The sequence below is a fragment of the Globicephala melas genome, chromosome 11 (genome assembly GCF_963455315.2).
Source record: "Globicephala melas chromosome 11, mGloMel1.2, whole genome shotgun sequence".
In the NCBI taxonomy this organism is placed as follows: domain Eukaryota; kingdom Metazoa; phylum Chordata; class Mammalia; order Artiodactyla; family Delphinidae; genus Globicephala; species Globicephala melas.
In genome coordinates, this window is record NC_083324.2 from 74845487 (window position 1) to 74870576 (window position 25090).

Below are 25090 nucleotides of genomic sequence, written 5' to 3' on the forward strand. Positions count from 1 at the left end.
TTCTAGATTTCATTCTTCCATTGGGATGCCCTTTGTCTTCACCTCTGAAAGACAGCATTAACTCCGGGATTGTGATTACTTCCTAGCTTTAGTTCAGTTTTCTCAACCTTTCTTATTGTCCTATTTCCTGATCTTTCCAATTTCTTTTATGATCCAATATGTCAACGTCACCTCAATGGGGTATTGCCCTCTGAATTTGCAAAGTGATTTTGCTTATTTTAATTTTCAGACTTCTAAAATACATGGTCTATGGTGGAAATAATACAGATCCTGAGATTTCTAGGCTATAACTGATTGTACTGATAGATACTTTATCTTTTCAGATTATGTGACCTGACTTTTGGTTAAAATAATATGTTTACCTTATCTACTTGTGGCCTCACATTTTTTTTTTTTTTTTTTTTTTGTGGTACGAGGGCCTCTCACTGTTGTGGCCTCTCCCGTTGCGGAGCACAGGCTCTGGACGCGCAGGCTCAGCTGCCATGGTTCACGGGCCCAGCCGCTCCGCGGCATGTGGGATCTTCCCGGACCGGGGCACGAACCCGTGTCCCCTGCATCGGCAGGCGGACTCTCAACCATTGCGCCACCAGGGAAACCCATGGCCTCACTTCTTAATCACTCTTTTAGTCACTGAAACCTTTAACTAACTTTTAACTTTTCTATTCTATATATTCTAAATATATGCAGCTATATATATTACACATTCTGTCACATATTCTGAAGTTATACTTTCAAAGGTAACCTTATTGTCAAATCCAGAGTTCTCTTTTCCCTCCTTCTGTTTGTTTTCCTTACCCTCTCATTTCTATTCATTGGCCTTTCTTCTTAAAATATCTAGGATCCTAGAGACCAAGGTATTTAGTTCTCTTCCAATATCTTATATTTTTCTTTATCTCCTTCCATGAATCCTCTTTTGCCTCCCATCAGCCTCATTTTTTCAAAGTTTAAATTGTTTGCTTTCTTATGGGTTGCAGGAGCCACACAGGTTTCAGGGATATTCCGTTTGCATTTCCGCTTTCACTCCTTACTTCTAGGACTCCTCCAGGTTGAAATTATTGCCTTCCTCCACGCTTTAGTTCAATTTATACCTTCCCCCTGAAGCTTGCCTTGCCTGTAGTAATTTTCCTTTAAATTTTCAGGAATTTGACTCTCTCTACCTCATACTGTTAATAAACTATCTGTTCATGTCTCACTTCCTGGTTAGAATTCAAAATCTTTGAGGGTAAGGGCTGGACTTCAGCTTTTTTGGTTTGTTTATTTGTTTGCTTAGAAGGGGACAATTAACATAATAATAAATATTTGTTGACTGAAAAAAGTCACAATATGTTTCATGGTTTCAGTACAACACAGCCAATATGTACATCTTTTTGGGTGTGCATATTAAATATTTTTCTTTTATCCTTTTTGGTCTCTGATTGTAATGGACAATTCTTGTTAAAAAGGTACCCTATGTAATCTTTTTAGAAATAAAAGATTAAAGGATGGCAAATGCAGGCCTATAGGAGATAGTGGAAATGGATATTTACAAAGTTGCTACTATGTGCCAGACACTGTGCTTTGCACTATAAAGATTTCTTTCGACAGACTCAAGAAACTGAAATCCAGCAAGGTTAATTTATCCAAAGTCCCACAAAAAATAAATGGCTGTGCTGAGTTTCAGAAACCCGGGTTTGCCTGGATGCTTGTGAGAATTAAATGACAAAATTGCTTTTAAAAGCACCAACAAATGTTGCTCTCACACGCATCTGTCCGGGAACTGGGTTTGCTTCAACAGTAGAGGAAAAAAGTTGGCTGAACTTTTTTTTTCTTTTTGAGCTGTTTGGCATGTGGGTTATTAGTTCCCCTACCGGGGATGGAACCCATGCCCCCTGCAATGGAAGCACAGAGTCTTAACCACTGGACCGCCAGGGAAGTCCCTGGCTGAATTAATTATATATATTTCTAACTCTAAGAAATTATATATATTTCTAACTCTAAGAACTCTAACTCTAAGAAATTAATTATATATATTTCTAACTCTGATTACAATAATCCTATGCTCTTTTTCATATTCAGGCTAGAAAAAAATGCCAGGCAATCTCTCAAATCATGACTATCCCGACCTGCTCCCCCCTCCCCATCAGGTAACAATTTAAACTATACTTTCCAAGGAGAAAAGGGATTTAGAAAGTGGTCTTCAGCGGACAGAGACTAAAGGAACCCAATAACTTAATCCTGTAAAATAGAATTTACTCTGTGCCTAGGATTTTTTTCCGACTAAGAAATGCTTCTGATTCATGCGGAATTTTGCAAGGTAAACCGCGGGTTCTGATTGCAGCTGGACCTCTAAAGTTCGAAAGCAAACGGTTTTTCTCTCTATTTCTGTCCTCTTGCATCTCTCTCTCGCGGCCTCTTTTCTTTTAGGTTCCCCAAAGCCTGCTGCAGCAACACTGCAAAGTGGGGCAACCCAGGCTCATTTGCCTATCAGCAAAAACTCTTTGTATCCATCTGAAGCGACAAACCACAAAACACGCCTGTCCCAGCAGCTTCGAACTTCAGGGCGGAGGACTTGTCGCAGCTGTGCCGCACGGCTCCCCCATCCGCTCCGCGCACCTGGACGCGGGCGGCGAGCGACCCCTGGCCATGACGTCACCGCACCTGGCAGCCGCCGGGGGCAGGCGGTGAGCCGGAACGCGGCGGGGGCGGGGCAGGGAGGACCGGGGATTCTCGCGAGATTTTCCTCCTCCCGGCCCAGCTCCCGGCACCTTCCCGGCCTCTGTCCCGATCTCCACCTCAGTCTCTGGCGTCGCGTTAGAGGACTGCAGGCGCCGAGGCAGCGGCGGGGGGCGGGCTCCGGGGCTGGGCTGGCGCTCCGGGTTGGAGCCGGCGGCCACGACGAACCGGCAGGTCCCACCCCGTGGAGGGAGCGATCGGGGGTGGGGAAGCCGCCGGCTGGGCGGGCGGGGGAGGGTGCTCCAGCCGCCGCGAGTGAGGAGCGGCCGCCGCCTGTTCCTCACGGGTGGCGTGGACGGGACTGGCCAGGGAACGCCGCGGGCGGATGGAGGCGCCTTCTTGCCCCGCCTGAGCTCAGCCGGGCTAGAGCCGAGCGGAGGGCCCGCCTCCTGCCGCCGGAGCGGCCGCGCGAGCAGCCGGAGGAGGAGCGGCGGGCGCCGGGCTGCTCCTCGCGGGAGCCCCCAGCATGGGTAAGGGACTCGAGGACGCTCCCGATTCGGGGAGACGGTTCCCCTTCTCGATCTCGGCGGGGAGGGGGCGGGGGTCGGTCCCTGCGCGGCCACACGGCTCACTCCCCGCCGCCCCTCCTCGCCCTGCCTTCCACCTTGCTCTTCTGGCGGAGAAGTGCACCATCTCGTACTTTCCTCTCTGCCTCTTTACCTGGTCCCGGGAAAGGTGAGGGGATGGGGGGGGGGCGCCCGATCACCTCGCCCCGCGCCTAGCTCCGCTCAGCCTCGAACCTTCCTTCTTCCCTAGCCCCTTCTTTCCTCCCCGATCCTGGTGGGATGGGGGAGGGTGATCGAAAAACTTGACAAACTAGCACTTTCAACTTCTTTATCTTCTGTGAACCTTTGTATAGATTGGCCTTTTAAAGCATTTTGTAATTTGTTCGTTAGAAAAGGCAAATTTTTTTTTCCCTTTTAAAACTTCCAAGGGGTGCCTCAAGGGCAGGGAAGCTTGAGTATTTACTCCGTTTCTACCTGGGCAAGTGTGTTGGCACTTAAATATTAAATCTCTTCCTGAGAACTGGATTGGCGTTTGGTAGGATTTCTGCGTTGAATCCTTTGAGAAGCAGTTTCCTGTTTGGAGTTAGACTTCCTCGCTAGAAGGGGAGAAAAGTACAAGGCCTTATATGTTATTTACTATGTGCTTTAAAGTTTTTGTTTGGAGCTACAGAAAGAATGTGTCGCAGCCCGGTTTGAAAGGGAGTTTTGTTGAGTAGTGTAACAATGTTTTTGATAACAAAGTTCGGTGTGGGCTAGGCACTATCTCCCTGAATCCTTTAAAAATGAAAAGCAGTTTAAAAGAGAACTTTTTTTTTTAAAATTAAATGTGTGCCACCGTAAGGCATATGCATGCTCTAAGAGTAATCCCAGTGTTGGTTTTGTAGCGCAATCAGAAGGACGCTATCACTTCTTGCAGTTGAGGAAAGAGTTGGTACTGCTTCATCTCAACAAACTATTAACTGAAATTAATAATTCATGAAACTAACCAATGATTTAGGAGCAGGACAAATACAGAGTACTGCTGATGTGGCACCTACTGCCCACACACTGTTTTGTGGGAAATGCCTTAAGGATAGCACGTTTATAGACTGTCGCCTAGCTCTTCTTTGTTTTCTTAGACTTTCTACTTCTGTGCTCTCCTGTCTGCCTTTTGCTCTCAGGTAACTTTTGTACACATAGTGCTCTTAAACTTAGAAACAGTGAAACCTTTGCTACTTGGAACTTTCCAAGGAATTTCTTTCTAATTTATTAGTTGAGCTTACTGGGTAATTGAGGGTTTATCCTCTAAGCTTCAAATTATAAAACGACTTTGAGTGAAAATCATACTAAAATTAAATATGGTATTCTTTTCTGTTTTAAGTAGGATGCAGAATATAATTAAATCTTTTGATGACCTAGGGTCATCATTTGTGACCATCAGTTACTGTGGGCCGTGAGGATCTGTTGGATTGTATATAGGACTGTAGATCAGATTTCTTTGCATTTTGAAGTTATTAAGTAAGCATTTTTCTGCTTCCCTATTGGATGTGCTTGTCACTGTGATCGGTGTCCCCCTTCACCTTCCCACTGGTAATTTTTCTACGCCATTTTTTCCTCCAGAAATCAAATTTGTAATTCTGCATAAGGTAAAAATGAGTTGACCCTTATTTAGTTGTGAGATCCTCTTTTGAGAAAAGTGAGTATCAATACTTGGACATTGGAGTATTTATTTTGATTGTTCAGAGGCCTTTTCTCAGTGACTTTGCCGTGTTCTGGTTAAGTGAGTTGCCAGATTATCTTGGTCAAGTGTGATGTTTGTACACTCTCAACTTGACTACCCAGAATGTGTTTTAAAGGTTGATTACTTGGGTGCAGTTAATTTTTGAAAGGTATTTGTCAGATATTGTCATATGAATGTGTACTTTAAATTTATTGGTCATGTATTCATAATAAAATTATCAAAATCATTTAAAGGGAGTTTTTTCTATAATATTAATCTAACATACTTGGTTTTGCTGTCAGAAGTCTTTATTTCTTATGACTTAAGACGATAGCTTAAAATATTTACATGGTATTTTATCTGGTTCATCACGAAGTGAAAAATCTTTAATTTCTTCGTTTCAAAATAACTTGGATACCTATTAAATGATGGTTCTTAACATTTAGGTGGTACAGCTAGAGAGTTAGAGCGTGCTTGGGCTCTGAACTGGGACAGTTTAAGGTCAAATCCTGGCTCTTCTACCTACTAGCTGTTGTGACTGAGCTTCAGTTTCTTAATCTATAAATGGGATAAAACTATCAACCTTACAGGTTGTTAGGAGGATTGAATGAGTTAATACTTGTAAAGTGCTTAGAACAGCCAATGTTCGTTGCTATTATTTTCATTTTCAAATAATTTTCCCTAAATCTTGCATCAACTTGAAAAAACAATTCTCAATGTTTGACCTTTGTTAGAAGCATGATATTGTCTTTGAGGGACCAGTGGGATGAGATGATTTTGTATCAATGCAGAAACGGGAAGATAACTTCCAAAGTTTGATATACTGTGAGAAAGTTCATTATTGGTAGTAAGTTTAGGAAAAACTAAGTGGGATGAGTGTTAGTAGAGACTTATTTGAATGTTGTCTTAAACTAAAGCACTGTTTTTAGTTTCTGCATTTATTAAATGTGGAAGAATGCTTATCATAAGGAAATTTGAGGCCTTCCGTGTGGAAGAACTGGGGAGAGCTTGAAAAAGATGGTAAGACAATACTTATATTTCTTATTCCAAAAGTACAGATCTACATTTTGGAGTGGAATAAGACAGAAAGCAAATGGCACGAAGTGTTACTATATATAACTTTTTATTTCTGAAAAAGTAAGCAGATTTTAAGGATTGGATTTCTCTTAATTTTAGATAAGGTTATGAACTTTTTAGTTTAAATTATTTTTTACCACCTCACATATAATAAGTCAACATGTTTAAATTATGAGGCAGTTAATGGGCAGAAATATATACTTGGTTTAGAGATAATATGTGTACTTCTGTAATACAGTGATTTATTTCTTTTCTTTGATTCACTCTTTTGATAAAATCTTGATTCATACAAATAAGTAGTGGCAACTGGAAATTGCCTCCTGGCAGCTCACCTTTCAATTTCAGGATTTACTTCAATTAAACTAATCCTGAGCATGAAAGAGGAATATTAGGAAATTTTTGTTTCAAAGTTGGATTGGACTTTCCTGGTGGTGCAGTGGTTAAGAATCCATCTGCCAATGCAGGGGACACGGGTTTGAGCCCTGGTCCAGGAAGATCCCATATGCCGCGGAGCAACTAAGCCCGTGCGCCACAACTACCGAGCCTGCGTGCCATGACTTCCGAAGCCCACGAGCCTAGAGTCCATGTCTTTGCAACAAGAGAAGACACCGCAATGAGAAGCCCCCGCTTGCTGCAACTAGAGAAAGTCCATGCACAGCAACGAAGACCCAATGCCACCAAAAAATTAATTAATTAATTTAAAAAAGAAACAAAGTTGGATCACTAGCAAATCTAATAATCAGTTGTGTTCCTTAATTAGTAAGTACTCGTGATCAGATTTTTCCAAGGGTTCAAGTTTTGAATAGTTATAATTCCGTAAAATCACATTTAGGGTGAAAATTCACATTCATAATATTTTATATTTTCCTGTAGAAATTAGCCTGAAGTTTGCCATATATCTCTCGTGAATGAGGGGTTAGCAAAGTAAAATGATGTCTTATTCACTTAATAAGATGATCTAAATTTTAAGGCATTTAAGATAAAGTTAAAAGCATGAAGTGCCTTCAGTTCATTCCATATTGCCAATTGAAAATACCTTCAAATTTTTATTTATAAGTAATCCAATCTGTGATTTTTTTTCCCTCCTCTCCTGTGTCATGGAATATTTTCCTCCATTAAGTGTATTTTAAGTATGATACCATTTTCTAATGTATTTAAAAAGTGGTGTCATGTCAAGAGGTTGAAGATAGGCAAAGAAAGGTGTAATGATTCTTGATTTGTGTGAGAACAGGACAGCTGCAGAAGCAGTTCCTAGGTAAACTGGTATAAGTTGTGAAAGATCTGAAAGTTTTCAGAGTTTCTGTTCAGAAAAGAAAGAGGGAATAAAACCTAATATGATGTGATTGAAATTTAGGTAAATTGGTAATCATCATGATGGATCTGTGACTTGGTAGAATTTGATATCCAACTACTAGGTAGCTTTACCTCAAGCAGGATTAGCTCTTTCTAGATGGAGAGGCCAGAACACTGGCCTGGAAATCTGGATGGAGGTACTATAGTTAGCCTCTCAGCATGAGGGATAAGAGTAGCAAAAGACAGTGTGCAGACAGGTGGACTTGGCCAGGTTGGTGTGGGAGTGGGATGGTGGTGGGTAGCAGGTACTAGGTAGAGGTTCAGGCTGGCATCTTGGAAAAGGGAGGAAATGAGTTTTAGCAGTAGGCCTTGAAGACCTCGGAACCAGGAAGCAGAACCAGACAGGGTCCAGATTTCTTATGAGAGATACAAGGTAGCTATTTGTTCCCAGGAACAAAAGTGAGCTTGGTTATTGGAATTGTTTAGGATGTGGCAAGCAGTAATATTGACAAGATACTGAGCTCCTAAGCTGTAGAGCTTATATATTTTCTGCTTGGCACTGCGTCGGTAGCTGGATCTATATGTGTGTTACAAGTGGCCCTGGGTAACTGGGGTGAAAGGAGATTCTCTGTCTCAATGCTTGAGGATATTTCTTGCTCACGGTCTAGCGCTCCCTCTGTTTATTTGGTCTCAGGGATTTGATACATCTGCTCTTTGCAGCTATTTATTTTTCACCTGTTCTTCTCCTTTCACACCCAAGGCAAAGTAGATTACAAAGTTTCAGCATACCCTTCTGTTTCAGAAACAAGTGCACAATCCTTAACAGTGTTAAATAGTCATAACTGCCAATATAATAATAAATGGGCAAGTAAGGCATAAGAAACTTGAAAGTACTACTCATTTTTGATCCCTGAACAATTTCACTGAAGTTGTGTTAGGCTAGTTATTAGGCTGGTTATTAGAGAGAGCTTTCTTGTTTTTTTGTTCGTTTGTTTTTTGTATAGTATACCTGCCCTTTTCAGTCCTCCCGCATACTCCCCCCACACCATACTACCCACAGCTTTCTTTTAGATTTATGTTAGATAGATGTTCTGTTAGATAGATGTTCAGACTAGTTCACAGGTTCATTTATTGCTATTAAGCAGATAGAATTCCCTTCATAATCTTACTAGGGCTTTTCAGACCCAAGATTGTGCTTCTCTCCCTCCCTCCCTACCTCCCTCCCTCCCTCGGGTCTTCGTTGCTGCGTGCTTTGTTGTGGTGCGCAGTCTTCTCATTGCGGTGGCTTCTCTTGTTTCGGAGCACGGGCTCTAGAGCACGCGGGCTTCAGTAGCTGTGGTGCACGGGTGCACGGGCTTAGTTGCTCTGCGGCATGTGGGATCTTCCCGGACCAGGGCTCGAACCCGTGTCCCCTGCATTGGCAGGTGGATTCTTAACCACTGTACCACTAGGGAAGTCCCTGTGCTGTACTTTCAATTTTCAGTTCTAACCTTGGTTTTAGCACCAAGTGAGTTAGGTATTTTCTTTCTGGGCTCCTAAATCCTCCTTTGGGCTAAATTTAACTTCACATCTTTTTTGTTTTTTGGTTTTTGTTTGATAGTTTCTGAAGACCTCAGTTGCCTGAATGTTCTATCCTCATACTTACTCTTTTCTTTCAGCTGAAAGTGTATTTTTTGGTTGTTTGTACTTAAAGGAGCTTTTATTCTAATAAGAAACTCTGCTTTTTAAAAATTCATTATTCTAAATTGATATCTAGCCTGAAATGTTGATCTAGTGTCAGATATGGCCATGTTATGGACTCTTTTTTTCCTAGAACCTCTTTATACCACATCATTACTTTCCAGTGCCTCCAGTAGACTTGCATTTTTCTTTTTAGACTTGCATTTTTAATCTTTAAAATTTTGTATACTTTATTCAACTTTCCATCATGATCACATACTGTTTCTCCACTAATTTGCAAACCAGAGATGACTAACATGGGATCCTGAATTCCCGTATCTATTTTAGTGCCACATAGCTCAGGTTCTTTTTAATTTTATTTATTTATGGCTGCGTTGGGTCTTCGTTGCTGCGTGCGGGCTTTCTCTAGTTATGGCGAGCAGGGGCTACTCTTTGTTGCCGTGCACGGGCTTCTCATTGTGGTGGCTTCTCTTGTCACAGAGCACAGGCTCTAGGAGCGTGGGCTTCAGTAGTTGTGGCACGTGGGCTCAGTAGTTGTGGCGCACGGGCTTAGTTGCTCTGCGGCATGTGGAATCTTCCCGGACCAGGGCTCAAACCCGTATTCCTTGCATTGGCAGGTGTATTCTTAACCACTGTGCCACCAGGGAAGTCCCTCAGGTTGTTTTTAATGATTCAGTGTCCAGGTAATTCTCAGAGGGTGACTGTGTGGCATCTAATCACTAAGAGTTTCTAGGAGAAAAATACTTTAAGTATGGTAACAATAACAGTTACCACCAACGTTAAGAGAAAGGTTCTGTCACAAGGTCACATTGTCAAGGAAAGGAGCTTCGGATGAGAGATTAATCAAGAAGTATTTGCCTTAACGTGAGGAATGTGATTAATGCCATGCTAGGTGCTAGGAGAATTAGGACAAATATAAGTTTTGGTGCCTCAGATAGTTTACAACAGTGTTGCAGGTTGGGCATATTATTAGAATCATCTGGATTTTTAAAAATTTCACACAGGAGATTCTGATGTAAATGCTCCCATGTCTCCTTACCTACAGTTGTTGATGAGTGTCATCAGAGTGTTGGGATGGCTAAGAGTGTTGTGATAGGAGTAAGAATTAACATGGTAGGAATAAAACTTAACATGTGAATCATCAGAAATCCAAATGAGAAATGGGAACATAGTACATTAAGAAAATATATTCCAGTGTCAGAAATGTTAAAATGTAATAAGAGAAGTATAAGGAAGATCAGGATATAGATTCCTGCATTGGAAGGCAAATAGGATTTGTTCATCTCTAAGTCTGACCAGTGACATAGTGAGTACTTGGCAGTAGCCAAGATATTTTTTTCTCTACTCCTGGTACTGTCTTTAGAGTGAAGCACACCTTCATTTGAACTGGTATCTTCAAGATCCTTTTACCTGAAATATTCAAAGTGTCCTAACCTTCTTAGTGTCTATCAGTGCCCCAGTACTGAGGAGGCCAGAACTTTACCTAACACCTAGACTGACCTTATTAACTATAAGAGTGCCATTCCCAGAGTATTTGTATTTATCATGATTATCGTAATAATCAAGTGCCAAATTGTTTGTTTTGGATTATAAGTACAGAAGTTCATATATTTGTAAAATTGAGACCATACAGTCTTGGCTAAAGTAGCATGTAATGTTTTTCGGAAACATATTTAAAGTTGGTCTTTCAAATGTATATTCTTCTGCATGTTTTTTTTTTCTAATTCTTTGTTACACTTTTAATTAGTTAGAAATGTGTTTTACTATCAAAGTTTTTTATTAGACTTTAATTAACACTCCTGCTGCAGCAGAAAGTACCCTGATGAGTATTTTGCCTTGCTCTTTTGGGGTGTGTGTATGTTTGTGCATATGTGCATGTGTGCAAGCTATTTAAGACGAAGACTGTATTTTTACTTACCAATTAGAACATTCTTGTCAAACACATTTTATGAAGCAGTTAAAAAAATTACCTTAGTACAGCAGAAACTAACACAACTTTGTAAATCAACTATACTCCAATAAAAAATTTTAAAATTACCTTAAATGATGACAGTAAATCTGTTGAGAGTTCAGAATTTTCAGAATGAATGTCAAATGGAAACCTAAAGGCTATACTTTAAATTTCAAGATAACCTCTTTCCCACAAAAATTTCCTAAATTTCTTGTATTCTTTATATTCTATACAACCCAACTGAACTTATGATTAAATCTCACAGTTTAAAGCCTAAATAAAAATTCCTTTGTTATTCTTTTTTTTCATATGTAATAACCTTACTTGCCCTGAGCTTATGGATGCCAGAGACCCCATCACTTATTTTATTCTAAAAAATTTAACACTTAGTAACTAGCAGAAAATTGGGAGCTTGCTGTGTGTCCACTAAGTCTGTGATTCAATAATATTTTAATTTGGAGTAATTGGGGTGGATGAGGTCTAACTTTCTTTTTACAGGTACGGTTGCATTGGATAACACAGGTTTGAACTTCGCAGGTCCACCTATATGTGGATTTTTTTCAGTAGTAAATACCATAGTACTATAGGATCTGTGGTTGGTTGAATTTGTGAATGCAGAACCGCCCGTCCGAAGGGCCGACTGTAAATTATATTTGAATTTTCAACTGTGAGGAGGGTTGGCGCCTCTAACCCCCACATTGTTCAAGGGTCAACTGTGAACTCTTTAACCCTTTCTGTATGACTCATTGAGACTCTTAAATCCCTTTAGTAGAGAATCAGTAATATGGGATATTAAACATCTTGTCAGGGGGATCTGCAGATTGCCTACTCCATGTATGTTACATTGATGTTACATACTTCTAATAAATAAAGGGGAAATTACTTATTTTGCATATGAGACAGTTCTGTATGATTCTCCAATTTATCCTGTTAAATAAATTGAGGCATAAAGGCTTAATTTGCTCCAGAAAGTTTGTTTAAAATAACTTGAACAATGTTGTTGAACTGTAAAATTATATAATATTAAATGGGTATCATGAAGCAAGTATGCATATGGTCTTTGAGGCATACTAAATTGATAAATTACATGTATAATTAAAATTTTTCTATAGCCATGTTAAAAATACAGCAAAGGTGAAATTAATTTGGATATTATGGGTATGTTGTTTTAAAGAAAATACATTATTTCAACATGTTCACTATAAAAACTTATTAATTAGTATATATTATTTTCTGTTTTTGGAATCTGGTGTGTATTTTACATATATATAAAACATCTTAGTTTGGACTAGCCGTAATTCACATGCTCTGTAGTCACCTGTGGCTGGTGGTTACCAGCTGGGAAATGCAATTTTAGAATGTAAATCTTAAGGGTTTTTGTGAATCTCACGAGAGTATATATTAAAATATTTTTAAAGTATTGTGCAGTTAAAATCGTTATGTAAGGAATTGAACTATTTTAGGGTTTGTTAATGGTAAATAAACCATTTTTGGCCTTATCTGATTAGTTTTGTATTAGATATTTAATTATTTATCTTGGATAAATAATTTATTGTAATTAAATAACAAGTATATTTTCTCATGGAAAAAAATGCTCAGTTTAATAGATTGCATGTAATAAGCTTGAAGTTTAGTTCTTCTTCTAAATTGATTTTTTGGCAGTCGGCCTGTTGGTATATTGGAGAATTTGAAGCTTTTGACATTTGAATGACTTGAGTGTATAATTTGGCCTTAGTTATAAGAGAGCTGTTCTTTCAGTTTATAATGCTTAACTTCAGAGATAAGTAAGATTTAAGTGTGACATTTCACAGACATGAATGCTGTTGGTAAGAGCTCAAAAGAAAAACACAGACATAATTATTGGGGAATAAGTTCTCAGAAATGACACGGGAAAAATATTTCAGAAGCCTGTCAGTTTTAAACATGTAAAATTTGGCATGGACCTATGTGATGGCATTGTTCTGGGTAAAGTGTCTATATCTTTTGTTGGATTTTCAGTGAGGTCTGTGATCAGAAAAACGTTCTGAAGGACTGTTAAATAGCTATTATGTGATTTTTTTACCCCCCTACATTCTAACATTTCTAGTTTTTTAATCATATTCCACACTAATTGTTTTTTCCATAATAATAATAATTATTATAATTCTATCTTGTCAGTAAATACTTTGGTTTAAATTTGACAATGTTTCTTGAGATGTCTGTATCTATCAGCACAGACGGAAGCACTCAATAAGCAGGTGGGCAAGATCCTCACACTCCTGTTGCTTAATCGTTAGTGGGGAGATTGTAGTATATTATGACAGGTGTTAACATTTAGTGAATATTTATTAAGTACTTCTGTTTAAGGCACAGTTTTAGGCACTTTATAAGCATCATCTCATTTAATTCTCACAACAAATCTATATACATTTTTGTGTACTGTTATTTTTCTCATTTTACAGATTAGGAAGCAAGCACAGAAGTAGAAAGTAATAAATACTGAATCCAGGTACTCTTAATCACTATAAAATGTAGAACGAATTCCTAACTGTTCCTCTGAGAGATGTCCTTTGGGTTATGGAAAATAGGTATTTCTGATCCTCCTTATCCTGCCCTGCTGTTTTTTTGGGTGTATCCAGGTCCTAGAACAAGTGCCTTTTAGTAGCAGCCACTCCAATATTTGCTGAATGAATTTTTTTTTTTTTTTTGGCTGCGTTGGGTCTTTGTTGCTGCGCGTGGGCTTTCTCTAGTTGCGGTGAGCGGGGGCTACTCTTCATTTCGGTGGGCGGGCTTCTCATTGCAGTGGCTTCTCGTTGCAGAGCATGGGCGCCAGGCGCGTGGGCTTCCGTAGTTGCAGCACGTGGGCTCAGTAGTTGTGGCTCGCAGGCTTCAGAGTGCAGGCTCAGTAGTTGTGGCACAGGGGCTTAGTTGCTCCGTGGCATGTGGGATCTTCCCGGACCAGGGCTTGAACCTGTGACCCCTGCATTGGCAGACGGATTCTTAACCACTGCACCACCGGGGAAGTCCTGAATGAATGTTGAGTATGATTATACTTGTGCCTAAATAAGAGGTTGTTTTTTGAATATTTATTTATTTATTTGGGTGTACCAGGTCTTAGTTGTAGCATGCAGGATCTAGTTCCCTGACCAGGGATCGAACCCGTGCCCCCTGTATTGGGAGCGCAGAGTCTTAACCACTGGACCACCAGGGAAGTCCCCAAATAAGAGTTGAAAATTTTAGACAATGTAATATCTTTCATTTCAATGCTCCAAATAGCTGTTGAGTACATACTGTATGTCAGGCATTGTGATGGGGTTTGGGAATACAAAGATGAGTGAAACATAGTCCCCTGCTCTCAGTCCTGGCCAGATGGTGTTTGGGGATCATTTGCATTTAGCACTTCTTTGATTCTAAGAATTTAAATTATTGTTTTTTGTATGCATGTATTTATTTTTGGTGAATGCTTAGAAACATAAGATGCTTAGAGATTTTGGTGGATGCTTAGAGAAATTCAAATAATTACTTCATATTTTTTCTTGATTCTGATTATTCTTATAGGTTCTTGCAGTTGTCTGTATAACTTCATTATGTTTTTAAAGTCTGCTTAGAAAGTGAGTAAAATTGTCTTTTATAGCAACTTCCCACTTTTTGGTAAGCTTAATATTCCTTTTTAGCTGATATTTTGTTAATTATTATCATTTAGGAAATGCTTCCAATGCTAGACATTTTATTGAACATTTAATCCCACAAGAGCATTCTTGGGTAAAATATCACTGTTCCCATTCTTCAGATTCAGAAATTAAAGTTAAAGAGATTGTTACTCACCCAAGGTCAGACAGGGTATGGAGAAGGCAGAATCAAACTTGCATTGATCAAAGCATTTCCTCTTAATTATTTTTTAAAACGTTTTGGGAAAGGAGAAAAATGTTGAGCTAGACAGAGCAAGTAACATAAATTGAAATAATTATGTCAGTGTGGTTTAAAAATGAACCTTAAATATTTATTACCTGAAAATTGTGAGTTGGTGTTATACATTGTTCATGTATTTGGGTAACTATTTTCTCTTAAAAGACAACAAATTTTAACTGTGTGTTACACATTGGTCTTTTACTCATTTATCTAGTAGGGTATCAGAGGATTCTTTCTTTCTTTTTTTTTTTTTTTTTGGTGAGTTCTATAAAACTTCATGACAAATATTCATTGGTATTTAAAAAAATCTGGCTTGAAATGTGCTTAAAACTAATTTCTAGTGTTTTTTCAGAGTTAATAGTGGATTAAAAATCTGAGGAATATTTAATTGAGTTTTCCAACTTATTTGCTTTTTAGATAGATTTTATATGTTTGTTGTTTTTAGGATTTATTATTTTGGGAGGAGACATTAATCACATGTATATGGTAATTTCTTTGTTTGGGGCTAATTCTTAATCAGTTTTTGTGAGATTAAATCCTTTTTCATTTTTGAACTTTGCTTAAGGTATTTTTGTGGATATCTGTCACCTATTGATCTGATTTAGTAATGTTTAAAGGAATGTAATACTGTGTAAAAACTTCCTCATACCACATTTGCTTTTCTTCTTTTTGAATATGTGGTAAGAGTATATGGTACTTTGCAAACTTTCACACTCTATTTGAAACACAGAAAGGAGGGGTGGGTTTTCTATTTGATATCTTAAGAATGACTGGATTTACTTATCTCTGCTGAAAAACATAAGAAATGTTATGCTTATCAGTTCTGTGTTTAACAAGCTTGAGGAAGTAAATGACAGAAATTCTAATATTATACATATAGCTAAAAGAACTTTAGGGATGATACTGTGCTTGTAATTAGTGTTTTGACTAATAGCTCTGGGTAACTGTAGGGGACCTAAATAATGAAATGTCATTGGTTAATGACATTAAGCAATGCTCATCAGTTTTTCATTTCTCCATTTATGGTAAAGATAGTCCTGGAAATAAATTTCTGGTAAAAATTTTTGGTTTATGGTAAAAGAATATTTAATCCTGAAAATAAAAATATTTTAAAAAAACCTTTTTTTAAATAGGAAATAAGGGGTGGAAGCATTAAATTGTTTTTTATTATATAACTACTTCTTTGGCAATAAAGCTTATATTGGAGTATATTTTTGTTAATTTTTGTATAACTTTCTACATTTTGACCTTTGCTATAATGAACACCGGTTAATTCTCAGTGGTCTAATGTAACCAGTGCTATAATAGAAATAAGGTGAATTTGACACACCCAGTTAGATGCCATTGTGCTATTTATTTGTATTGTATTGACCCAAACCAAAGTAAACATTCCCTAGTGACTGCTCATACAACTTAAACCTATTTGGAATTTGTGTAAATTGTTTACATTATTTTTTCATTAGGTGATATTTCATTATCCAAAAAATATGTGTTTATGAAGGCAGAACAGTCAAAACTTTTATAGTATTGCCATTAATATTTTTGTGCATAATCTTTTTTAAAAGTTCTGAATTTTAAGATTTTTAAGCCTGGTTTTCAGACATTTTTATTTTTAAAAAGATCACTATTTTTAAATTAAGTGTTTAACCATAATTCAAAAAGAGTCACGTACCACAATGTTCGTTGTAGCACTGTTTACAATAGCCAGCACATGGAAGCAACCTAAGTGTCCATCGACAGATGAATGGATAAAGAAGATGTGACACATACATACAATGGAATATTACTCAGCCATAAAAAGAAATGAAATTGAGTTATTTGTAGTGAGGTGGATGGACCTAGAGTCTGTCATACAGAATGAAGTAAGTCAGAAAGAGAAAAACAAATACCATATGCTAACACATATATATGGAATTAAAAAAAAAAAGGTTCTGATGAACCTAGGGGCAAGACAGGAATAAAGATGCAGACATAGAGAATGGACTTGAGGACACGGGGAGGGGGAGGGGTAAGCTGGGACAAAGTGAGAGAGTAGCATTGACATATACACACTACCAAATGTAAAATAGACAGCTAGTGGGAAGCAGCTGCATAGCACAGGGAGATCAGCTCCATGCTTTGTGACCACTTACAGGGGTGGGATAGGGAGGGTGGGAGGGAGATGCAAGAGGGAGGGTATATGGGGATATATGTATACGTATAGCTGATTCACTTTGTTATAAAGCAGAAACTAACCCACCATTGTAAAGCAATTATATTCCAATAAAGATGTTGAAAAAAAATTGTGTTTAAAAAAAATACTCCACGGGCACTACCCCCCATCCCTTCCTGCAGCCAATTTGTTAAGTAAAAATGTTTTTTGTTTTGTTTCGTTTTGTTTTAAAGTGACGGTTAAGTTCTTAGAGTGGCTTAGTGTACTTTTTAAATACTTCACTTTCTTTTACTTGTTTTTCATTCTAGGTTTTCATATTTTTCTTTTCGGTTCTAACAGATACTCTTAATTCTTTGTCTTGTTTTTTTTTTTTTTTTTGTCTTTGTCTTTGTCTTGTTTGCTACAAATATTTATTCCCAGTTTTCAACTTGTTTGCTTTGAAAATTCGTTTGCTTTAGTTTAGAAATTTCTTTTTTCTCCATAATTTTGATATTCACTTCCATTTCCTTCCCTCCCTCCTGTCCACTTCCTTCCCTTTTGTTTGAAAGTGTGTGTGTGTTTGTGTGTACTGTGTTCTTTTTTATTCAATTAGAATTTGTGGGATATGGTATGAGATGAAAATCTGTATGTAGCATGTTCCCCTTTTACACAGCTTTTCAACACTGGCAGTTTTGTGTTGACATTTTGGGCCAGAAATTACTTGTTGTTGAGGGGCTGTCCTGTGTTTTCGGCGGTGCTTAGCAGCATCCCTAGCCTCTACCCAGTAGATGCCAGTAGAATTCCCTGAGTTGTAACAACCAAAAATGTCTCCAGACATTCCACAGTGTCCCCTATGGGGCAGGATTATCTTGGTTGAGAACCATTACCCTAATATAAATTAGTTCTGAATTCACATGTTCTAAATCTAGTTATCCTGAGAGAAACTGAATTGCTATTTTAGCCTCAAAGTTTATGTTTTCTGGGGCAAAGCTTGAGGTTAAGACCTCATGCTATAGGCTTTTTACTGTGACGAGAGGGATCTGGTTCACACAGACACACACAAAGGTTAATTTTTATTGAATGCTTATTTTAGAATCTTTGGATCATGTGGTTTTTCGTATTACATCTATTTATATGATAAATTAGATTTTCCAAGATTAAACCTATCCCATGATAAACCTTGCTTAGTTGTGGTAGCTAATTAACTATGCATTTGAATTCCATTTGTTGACATTTTATTTAGAACCTTATCTATTTGAGAGTACATTTCTGGGTGCAGTCTTTGGTCTTGATAACATTCAAATTGTTTCAAATACTGATTATTTTAAAATAGTGAACCTTTGTGGGCTTGTTTTGTGTTCTATAGTAGTTCTGAAAGAATTAACCTTTAAAAGAAACTATTTTTGGTAACTTTTTTTGAGGTCATTTTTTTTAGATCACTCTCTGATTTTATTCCTGGGTTATTGATCTGTTGATTTTAAGAAATCTCTTGAGTAATTAGTTTTTCTTTAAAATAGAAATTTATCCATTTCATTGAGATTTTTAGGCTTGGAACTTTATAGCCTCTCCAAGAACCAGCCTAGTTTCATAAGTTCTCACATGCCTCTGGGCTGCTGAGTCTGACCCAACGCTGCAGCATCTCTTTTTAGAATGTTGAATTGGCAGATCTCTTTGTGTATTCTGTAATCTCTTGTGGCTCCAGTTGATTTTTCATTGCTCATCCTGATGAGGCTTCTTTGAAGTATTCAATCTTTTGAGATGTTTTGGAAATGGATTGCTGGATGAGTTAACCATGCAAGTGCTAGTGCCGTTTGAGATCACTTAGCAGAACTGATCAGTTAAATATATACAATTTCGGTCTTTGGTATTAGGACGGTTATTCATATATTGGCAAAAATAGCCCCAAATATCTAGGATGAATTTATTTTGAAGTTTACTGACTTCAGAAGGATCTGGTTTATTTAGCTCTAATAAGTGAGATGTTAGTGTTTTTTAATATAGTTTGATTATCTGAGAAAAATTAAAAATAGAATGCTACTCTAACGTATATAAAATTAGCTCTTACAACAAACTGATTTTTAATGAATAAGTTAATTTTACTGGAAAAAACATGGACTGTGTTGAAATGAAAGTTGGACTTTCGAATAAAGGTTATGTTAAAGTGGATAAAATATATGAAAGTTAACTCAGTATAATTCTGCGAGATGAGCAAAATAAAGAGTAATTTAATTTTATTTAAGGAGGAATTCATTGTACTGAACTGATATTTACTGCTGGAACATATTTTTTGCCAAAACTTTTATAACTTACTCTAATATTTTGAGGAACATTTTGTATAATTTATGTAGTATATATTGTGTATATTGTATATATGCATATTGTATGTGACGATATTATAAAATATACTGAAGTACTTAACAATTCTTACATCTGAATATAGACATTATAATTAAATAGATGGCTAGGGGCAGATAGCAGTTTTAAATTGAGCAAATAGTCAGGAACTTGAAAAACAGTGCATTTGTAAGTCAGGATTTCTTGTTCCGTATGACTTGTTTTATGGAATCTGTGGTTTCTAAGATAATAAGGTGATATTGGAAAATTGGTGTTAACTTTTTTGTATTGAGTTTGGTTTGGTAACAGAATTATAGAATTCTATCAGAGAGTAGGGCGGATGGGATTTATGAACTTTTTAATGATTCCTTTATGGTTGAAACATATCCCACATGGCTCTGACTGACTCTACAACTAGGTGAAATGTTTTGGTGTATATTGTGGGACAAAACATCAGATACCCTCCTGTATCACCTTGGAATGAAACCCTCACTGAGAAAGAGTGACATTACAATAAGGAACACTATTTTGTATATTTGGGGTTCTGACACAGTAACATTCTGTATATACAGTCCACTATGGGATACTAATGTTAGTGACATCTTTCTGATTATAAAACTGTTCATCTTAGGAAGTTTAGAAAATACAGGGAGGATAGAGAATGACAAAAATGACCCATAAACTTCTACAGTGAACAGTTATTTTGATGTGTTTTAGGTCTTAAAAAATAAATACATTTTACAGATTTGGTTCCTACTTCACATATACAGTTGACTCTTGAACAGTGCGGGGGTTAGGGGCGCTGACCCCCTGCAAAGTTGAAAATCTGCATATAACTTTTGACTCCCCCCAAACTTTACTAATAGCTTGCTGTTGACTGGGAGCTCTACAAATAACATAAAGTTTATTTTAACATATTTTGTATGTTATATGTACTACATACTGCATTTTTATAATAAAGTAAGCTAGGGAAAAGAAAATGTTATTAAGAAAATCATAAAGAAGAGAAAATACATTTATTATTACTGTACTGTATTTATTGATATAAATTTATGTCATTGGTCATTGGTTTACAGGATGAATTGTCTATCAGTAGCTAAGTCAATATTATCTTATATGATACAAAACACTGTAGATGTTATAGGTATTACTAACACTAGACATCAAAAATGAAAAGATAATGTGAAAAATGAATTTGTATTTATTTATAGGTTTAATGATTCATACATTGATAATAAAGAAGCAGCAACATTAAAGCTTTATGGTAGCCTAGTATAATTGATATGGTTGCTTCATGGTAGCCTAGCCTTTAGTGAATAAATTGTTATAAAATTATGGCATACAATATTGCAGTCGTATTCACAATACAGTATGTAAATATTGTTACATTTAAAAAAAACACCTGTGATGATAGGCTAATATACAGTTTCTCCAATTATGAGAGAGATAGATGTACTGTATGGTAATGTAATTCTTTGAAAGCCAAGTTATAAAACAGTAAGAAAACTAAGACATTAGCTTTATATTAAATATCACCCATGCCTATGTAAGGACTGGCTCTCTACTTCAATACAAGTCTTGCACACGATGTTCTACATGATGAATACTTAGGTGATGATGATGAAACAGAAACATCTCATACATTCTTGCTGTACAGTTACGAGATTTTTCACATGAAGACCACACAACAGTTAAGTTTATTAACTGTAAGCATGATGATTATTTACTGTTCATTAAGTGGAAGTGGATAGTCATAAAGGTCCTTATCCTTCTTTTCACGTTGGGTAGGCTGTGAGGAGGTGGAGGAAGAGCAGTTGATCTTGCTGGCTTAGGTGGCAGAGACGGAAGAGTTGGAAGGGGCTGCAGGAGAGGCAGGAACGCTTGGTATAACATTACGGAAATATATATATATATTTTTGCGGTACGTGGGCCTCTCACTGTTGTGGCCTCTCCCGTTGCGGAGCACACAGGCTCCGGACGCGCAGGCTCAGCGGCCATGGCTCACGGGCCCAGCCGCTCCGCGGCATGTGGGATCTTCCCGGACCGGGGCATGAACCCGTGTCCCCTGCATTGGCAGCAGACTCTCACCACTGCACCACCAGGGAAGCCCCCTAAATTATTTTGTTAATGGCATTTGGGAACTCTTCTGCTGTCTCTTGGTCAGCAGAAGCTGTTTCTCCTGTTATCTTGGCATTTTAAAGGCAACCTCTTTCTAAAATTAACAAACCATCCTTTGCTGGCATTAAATTCTCCAGCTTTCGATCCTTCACCTTCCTCTTGCTTTAAGTTGTCATGTAATGGCTTTGCTTTTTTTCTTGAATCTTATTAGAGTCTATAGGTATGCCTCTCTTATAGCAATCCTGATTAAACTTGTATTTTCAGTATGAAATAAAAAGTGCATGGTTTTCGCTATGCTGGCACAGCTGCAGTGACAGCTTCACAAATTTCCTTTTTTTTTTTTTTTAAATTTAACAATAGTTCTTACCCTGGATTCAGTTATCTTGAAATGGCAGTCAACTGCAGCTGCAGACCTCAATCGGTGTATTGATACCTATCAAGCAATTCAGCCTTTTCTCTGTTTCTTGGGAGCATTTGCAGCATTAACCAGAGGCACTTCGTATGGGTAGGATTGCATTGTATGACTGTACCAGGTTTTTTTTTTTTTTTAGTCCGTTTGTCCATTGAAGGGCATTGGGATTTTTCTAGTTTGTGCAGTTAAGAACAGAGCTGCTGTAAACATTTGTGCATAGGTTTTTTATGTCAGCCTAAGTTTTACTTCTCCAGAGTATGTGTAGCTAGGAGTCATATGGTAAGTGTATGTTTAACTTTATGTGAAACTGCCAAACTCTTTTCCTGAGTGTCTATACCTGTTGTTTTTGTTTTTTTTATTGTCACTAGCGATATATTAGAGTGTCAGTTGCTTCACATCTTCGTGGTATTTTAGTCATTCTAATAGGTGTGTAGTAGTATCTCACCATGTAGAATTGGCAGATTTCTCCTTTAAATGTTTGGTAGAATTTGCCAGGAAAACATCTGGGCCTTGGGATTTCTTGTTTTGGAAGGGTTTTTAAACTACAAACTCAATTTAAAAAATAGTTATTCAGATTATATCAAACTACCAAACTACCAAAACTTTGAGGTTTTCTTCATGTGTATCTTTTTTTTTTTTTTTTAATATTTACTTATTTGGTTGCACCAGGTCTTAGTTGCGGCACGTGGGCTCCTTAGCTATGGCATGTGAACTCTTAGTCGCATCATGCATGTGGGATCTAGTTCCCTGACCAGGGATCGAACCCAGGCCCCCTGCATTGGGAGCATGGAGTCTTATCCACTGCGCCACCAGGGGAGTCCCTATATCTTCTGAAATTGTTCAAACAGTTCTTGGATGTTCTGTTTTGTTTTTTCAAAAATTATTATTTTTTGTATTTTAGTTCACGAAGTTTCTGTTGACCTATCTTCAAGCTTCTTGAATCTGTCGTTGGTGGTGTCTAGTTGGTAGATGAGCCCACCAATGGCATCCTTTATTTCTGTTACAGTGTTTTTTGATTTCTAGCATTTCCTTTTGATTGTTTATCTTAGAGTCTCTATCTGCTTACCTTATACATCTGTTCTTGCGTGTTACCTGTTTTTTTCCATTATCACCCTTAACATATATTACAGTTATTTACAATTCCCTGTTTGATTTCAAAATGCATGTATACTTGAGTCTGGCTCTGTGTTTTTCTTGCCTTCTAAAAGCATGAAGGGTAATTTTTTGTTGAAAATTGGACATGATGTATTAGGTAAAAGGAGCTGAGATCAATAGGTCTTTAGTGTGAGGTTTTTTTTTTAATTTATTTATTTGGCTGCATTGGGTCTTAGTTGCAGCATGTGGGATCTCTGTGTGGCATGCGGGCTTCTCTCTAGTTGTGGCGCGTGGGCTCAGTAGTTGTGGCGTGCAGGCCCTTTAGTTGTGGCACACGGGCTCTAGAGCCTGCGGGCTTTGTTGCCCTGCAGCATGTGAGGTCTTAGTTCCCTGACCCAGGGATAGAACCTTTGTCCCCTGCATTGGAAGGCAGATTCTTAGCCACTGGACCACCAGGGGAGTCCCTAGTATGAGGTTTTATATTAATCTGGCTAGGAGTGTACTGTTTTAATATTTGTTCTAGCTGTAGGTGCCAGAGGCATCAGATTCCTTTAGTGTCCTTGTTTTTGTCTCCCTGCTGTCTTTGGGTTTACCTAAGAACTCCTTCTCAGATAGAATCTGCATTATGTAACTCTTTCAGTGGTAATTAACTTACTATAATGGAGCCCCATGGGTATGGTTGTAAGGTGCTGGGAAGAGGAAGCATCCTATAATCTTACAATTAAATCTCAAACTACTGGTGGGTCTGTGTCCTGGGACTGTGAGGTCTTTCTTATTTCCCCACCCCTTCACCTCTCCATGTGAGACAGAAAGGTAAGAGGGACTGGAATCAGAGAAATGCCCTTATACCCTTTCCACAGGTCGGATCAGGACCTGGTGAAGTCTTTTTCCTGGAGAGTAGGTCTGTGTTTTGGGTACTGGTTATTTCACAATGATTACTTTCCCCTTTTCTCTCTGCCAGAACCACAAGGAGATTCACTGTGAGAACCTGGTGGGGTTCCTGGAAGTAAAACCCACAAAAGGGTGGGGGCTTCCCTGAGACTGGGGTCCCCAGAAGTTTTCTACTCTCATGCTATTCCATACTTAGCCTCCAGCAATTCATCAAAGGTTTTGTTTTCAGTTTTTGTAGTAGATTGACTTTTTGCCCCCAAAATGTTATGTCTAAGTCCTAAGTCCTGGTACGTATGAATGTGACGTTATTTGGAAATAGAGTCTTTGCAGATGTAGCTAAGGATCTTAAAATGATATCCTAGATTTAGGATTGGCCATAAATCCAGTGACTGGGGTACTTTTGAAGAGTAAGGAGAAGGAGTTTGGAGACAGAGACACAGAAGGGGAGGGCCATGGAGGCAGAGGTTGGAATTATGCAAGCCAAGGAATACCAGAGGTTGCTGGCAGCCCCTAGAAGCCAAGATAGAGGTGTGGAGCAGTTCTATATCAGTCTTCAGAAAGATCCAACCCTGATGATACCTTGATTTTGTACTCTGGCCACCAAAGCTATAACTATGAGAGAATAAAATAGTTTGTTTTAAGTCACCTAGTTTGTAATAGTTTGTTATGACAGCCCTGGGAAACTAGTACAAGCGTTCTTACCAGTTTATGACTCCAGTGGTTTCTACTTGAGATGATCTAGTAGATCTTAGCTGTGACTCTCTGGATATGCCTGTCTCTCCGTATCTTGAGGTGGTGGTTTGCCCAGTGTCCTAAATTCTCTGAAGCGTCCAAGGAAAGTCACTGATTTTCCATTTGTTTAACTTTCTTCTTGTAAGGGTGGGAGTGACAGTTTCCAAGCTTCTTCCATGTTGGAGCTGAAACTGCAAGTCAGGTTTGTTTGTTTGTTTGTTTGTGTCTAGCATTTTTATACTGTATTATTTTAGTGATTACCACATGCCTTTTTCACTTTTAAAAATCTAATATTAATTGCTACCTTTACTCTCCTTCTGTACCATACAGGGATCTTAGAATACTTTAACTCCTGATTTATATAGCTGTTGTTAATCTTCCTAATATTTAAAATTTCCACATCCTCCCCCTCCCTTTTCCCTCCCTCCTCCTTTTCATCTTCTTATTTATGATTTTGTTGTTGTTGTTGTTGGGGTATAACTGTCATATAAACAGTATATTAGTTTCAGGTGTACAACATAATGATTTGAAATTTATATGTTTTGAGAAATGATCACCACAGTAAGTCTAG

The 25090-nt window shown here is 38.0% G+C and overlaps 1 protein-coding gene across 2 annotated transcripts in view; it reads left to right on the forward strand.

Moving 5' to 3' along the window:
* Positions 1–2887: 2887 nt before the first annotated feature.
* The window catches only part of CD2AP (CD2 associated protein), a 102797-nt gene continuing 80594 nt past the window's right edge, over positions 2888–25090 (forward strand). Inside the window, exon 1 of one of the 2 annotated variants that reach the window (XM_060307983.2) lies at positions 2888–3182. In XM_060307983.2, coding sequence (XP_060163966.1) covers positions 3179–3182 — 4 coding nt within the window. In that variant the 5' untranslated portion in view covers positions 2888–3178. The remainder of the gene's footprint in view (positions 3183–25090) is intronic. The other variant, XM_030870521.3, reaches the window with a different exon arrangement.